At 62.0% G+C, this 3,548-nt stretch overlaps 1 protein-coding gene across 1 annotated transcript; it reads left to right on the forward strand.

Moving 5' to 3' along the window:
* Positions 1–307: 307 nt before the first annotated feature.
* On the forward strand, positions 308–3,052 carry PSMC5 (proteasome (prosome, macropain) 26S subunit, ATPase, 5). The gene is made up of 10 exons (XM_010155431.1): positions 308–410; positions 567–658; positions 1,052–1,108; positions 1,217–1,447; positions 1,587–1,713; positions 1,858–2,048; positions 2,144–2,242; positions 2,356–2,466; positions 2,542–2,628; positions 2,955–3,052. Exons 1-10 carry the CDS (start codon positions 308–310, stop codon positions 3,006–3,008), a joined length of 1,152 nt encoding a protein of 383 aa, XP_010153733.1. The 3' UTR covers positions 3,009–3,052.
* Positions 3,053–3,548: the final 496 nt, after the last annotated feature.

Below are 3,548 nucleotides of genomic sequence, written 5' to 3' on the forward strand. Positions count from 1 at the left end.
GCCTTGCTGTGGCTCCGGCCGGGACCGCGCGCCCGTGCCCCTACGCCTGCGGGTCCCTTCTGCTGGGGCGTGAGGGGGAAGCAGAGCCCCAGGGTACCCAGCTCTGGAGTGGGGTGGGTGTATGAGATGGTCTCTGTCCTACTGGCTGACAGCACTGCTGTGTGTGTACAGGGTGTTGCCCAGCCCTGGGCAGTGGGGTTTGGCTGTCCACATCCTGCTGGGAAAGGCTGTACCGCTCCAGGTGCCTGTCCCGAGACAGAGGCTGTTGTGTTGGTCCCCGTGCTCGGCTGATGCGAGTGCATGGGACATGGAGGACTCAGCAAAGCTGCTTTCCCAACAGCTTATTGTGAACGAGAAGAGCCAGAATCTGCGGCGCCTGCAAGCACAGAGAAACGAGTTGAACGCTAAAGGTACGTCTTGGCTACTTGTCTTCCCCTCCCAGGCCTCTGTGGCTGGTCCTATGCAGGGCTGGTGGCCCCTGGTCTGGCTGCTGGTCACTGTGGTGAGTGCTGGAAGGGGGTCTGGGCGCGGGTGCCTGCGGCCAGTGCTGATGTCTCCCCTCCCAGTGTGGCTGGTCCTATGCAGGGCTGGTGGCCCCTGGTCTGGCTGCTGGGGAGAGGTGGTGAGAGCCATGGATAAGAAGAAAGTGCTTGTCAAGGTACGAGGCTGAGCTGTCCTGAGGGTGACCGAGGCTGGGGCAGAGCAAGGGTGAGCAGGTTGGGGTCAGACAGACCCTCCTTTTAACCCCACAGGGGTTTGGGCAAGTGTGAGCCTGAGCTCTGGAGGGATGTAACGACTGAAAGGAATGAAGTGAGAGGTTTTTCTCCAGAGGAGCTTGTTGCAGCAGCTTTCCTGGGTGCAAACCTTCCCAAGGCGGGTGGGAGGCACCTGGCTTAGGGCTTCCTGGGGGCAGGAGGGCCTGCAGGGTGTTTAGTGGTGGCTGAGCTCTCTGGCTCCTTCCTCCCGTGCCGAGCGGCCAGTGGGGATATCGGTATGTGACAGGGGACTTCCTGGAGAAATAACTCTCACAGTGGTACCTGCTGCCTTCCAGGTGCACCCAGAGGGGAAGTTTGTGGTGGACGTGGACAAGAACATTGACATTAATGACGTGAGTGTCCTGGGGCTGTGGGAGGGGATGCCACTCCTCCCTCTGGGCAGCCCGGTGCTGCCTGACCCCTGCGCTGGGGTGCTGAGCTGCCCTCTGCTTTTGCTGCAGGTCACCCCGAACTGCCGCGTGGCCCTGCGCAACGACAGCTACACGCTGCACAAGATCCTGCCCAACAAAGTCGACCCTCTTGTGTCCCTGATGATGGTGGAGAAGGTTCCAGATTCCACTTATGAGATGATCGGGGGGTTGGACAAGCAGATAAAGGAGATCAAGGAGGTGATCGAGCTGCCGGTCAAGCACCCTGAGCTGTTTGAGGCGCTGGGGATCGCCCAGCCCAAGGCAAGTGCTGCGGCAGTGGGTCTGCGGTGTCGCCCGAGGGGTCCCTGTGTCTCTTGCCGGGGTGTGGCCGCCTGTGCGGGTAGGGACAGCGGTGCTGAGCCTGGCCCAGGGTGCTGAGGTCTCCATGTGGCCGTTGCAGGGCGTGTTGCTCTACGGACCCCCTGGCACAGGCAAGACCTTGCTGGCCAGGGCTGTGGCCCACCACACCGACTGCACCTTCATCCGCGTCTCGGGCTCCGAGCTGGTGCAGAAGTTCATTGGCGAAGGTAAAAGGGCGCGGGGGGAGGGGCCTGCTTGTGCCGCAGCCCCAGCGAGGGCTCTCGCGGTGTCGGGGGGCCTCTTGCGTGGTGTCCGGGGCAGACGGAAGCGCTGCTGCTGCACTGAGCTGTGCTTCACTCTGCTCGTCACAGGTGCCCGCATGGTGCGGGAGCTGTTCGTGATGGCCCGGGAACACGCCCCCTCCATCATCTTCATGGATGAGATCGACTCCATCGGCTCCTCCCGCCTGGAGGGGGGCTCTGGTGGGGACAGCGAGGTGCAGCGCACGATGCTGGAGCTGCTCAACCAGCTCGATGGCTTTGAGGCCACCAAGAACATCAAGGTAGGAGGGTGCTGTCCCTGCCTGGGGACGGGCAGTGTCCTGCGGCTCTGTGGTGGCAGTGGGTGCCTGGGGTGGTGACAGTTCTCCCCGTGCAGGTGATCATGGCCACGAACCGCATCGACATCCTGGACTCGGCTCTGCTGCGCCCTGGCCGCATCGACAGGAAGATCGAGTTCCCCCCTCCCAACGAGGAGGTAGGTGGGATGCCCCACGCCAGGCACTGTCTCTCCTTTGGTCCCGTTGTCCCCAACTCTCTCGGGGGACACTCCCTGTGGCTCCAGCCCTCGCTTTGCTGCTGCTCCTCCAGGCCCGCCTGGACATCCTCAAGATCCACTCCCGGAAAATGAACCTGACACGAGGCATCAACCTGCGGAAGATCGCGGAGCTGATGCCAGGGGCGTCGGGTGCGGAAGTGAAGGTGAGCTGGGGGCGCTGCGGTGGCAGTGGGGCTGGGAGAGGGGGGAGCAGTGGGTGATGTCCCTGTCCCTCGCAGGGGGTGTGCACGGAAGCCGGCATGTACGCGCTGAGGGAGCGGCGGGTGCACGTCACGCAGGAAGACTTTGAGATGGCTGTTGCCAAGGTAAGTGCTGTGGGGCAGGTGAAAGGGAGGGCTGCTGCTGGGTTTCTCCATCCCCATCTCTCTGTTGGAGGGGGACACAATCTGCCCTGGACAGCCTCTGTCAGGGCCTGGAAGCTGCGACTTTTGAAGCAGATCAGCTCTGGGGACAGAGCAGTGTGAAGGGGGTTGTCCCCACGTCAGTGGGGGTGATGGAGACCTTTGGGCTGCCATGCAGAGATGGAGGCTGCAGGGCTGAAAATGGGTACTGGGGGTGGTTTCAGGGGTTATTGGCACCCAAACGGGGTGGCTGCACGCTGGGAACCAACTGCCTCCTCCTCCGTGCGCAGGTGATGCAGAAGGACAGCGAGAAGAACATGTCCATCAAGAAGCTGTGGAAGTAACGGTGAGGCGGGGGCTGCGTGGTCTGTAATAAAGTGCTGCTATGGCCAGGCCTGTGTGCTGATTTGGGGAAAAGGGGGGCTGGGGGACTCCAGCACACGCACACTGAGCTGCTGCTAACTGGTTTTATTAGAAAATACCCAAAGTAGACAAAAAATGGTTACACAAGAGGCAGAGCAGGCACCCCTGAGCCGTACACCCTGGGAATATGTAAACGCCCCCTCCCCTCTGGAGCCTGCGGGCGGGGGGCAGTGCGGTTAAGGCACTTGGGCGGGGGGTGGCACCGCCCCCTCAGCCCCAGCTGTGGTCCCCTTGCTCCCCAGCACCTCCAGTTCTCTGTGCCCCGAACCCTGGTGTCCCCACTTCCCGCAGGCTCCTTGGGGGCAGAGCTGCCCCCGAGACCTCGTATCGCTCACGAGTTGCCAATCACCTGAAACAGCACTGGAGGGGGCGGGGGGTGAGTAATCCACTGATTGATTGTCAAAAACTTAACACTAAGAACCTCGGTTACATATAAAAAGAAGAGTTTGGGCCGCGCCAGC

This window comes from Eurypyga helias, unplaced genomic scaffold (genome assembly GCF_000690775.1).
Source record: "Eurypyga helias isolate BGI_N326 unplaced genomic scaffold, ASM69077v1 scaffold30877, whole genome shotgun sequence".
Lineage (NCBI taxonomy): Eukaryota > Metazoa > Chordata > Aves > Eurypygiformes > Eurypygidae > Eurypyga > Eurypyga helias.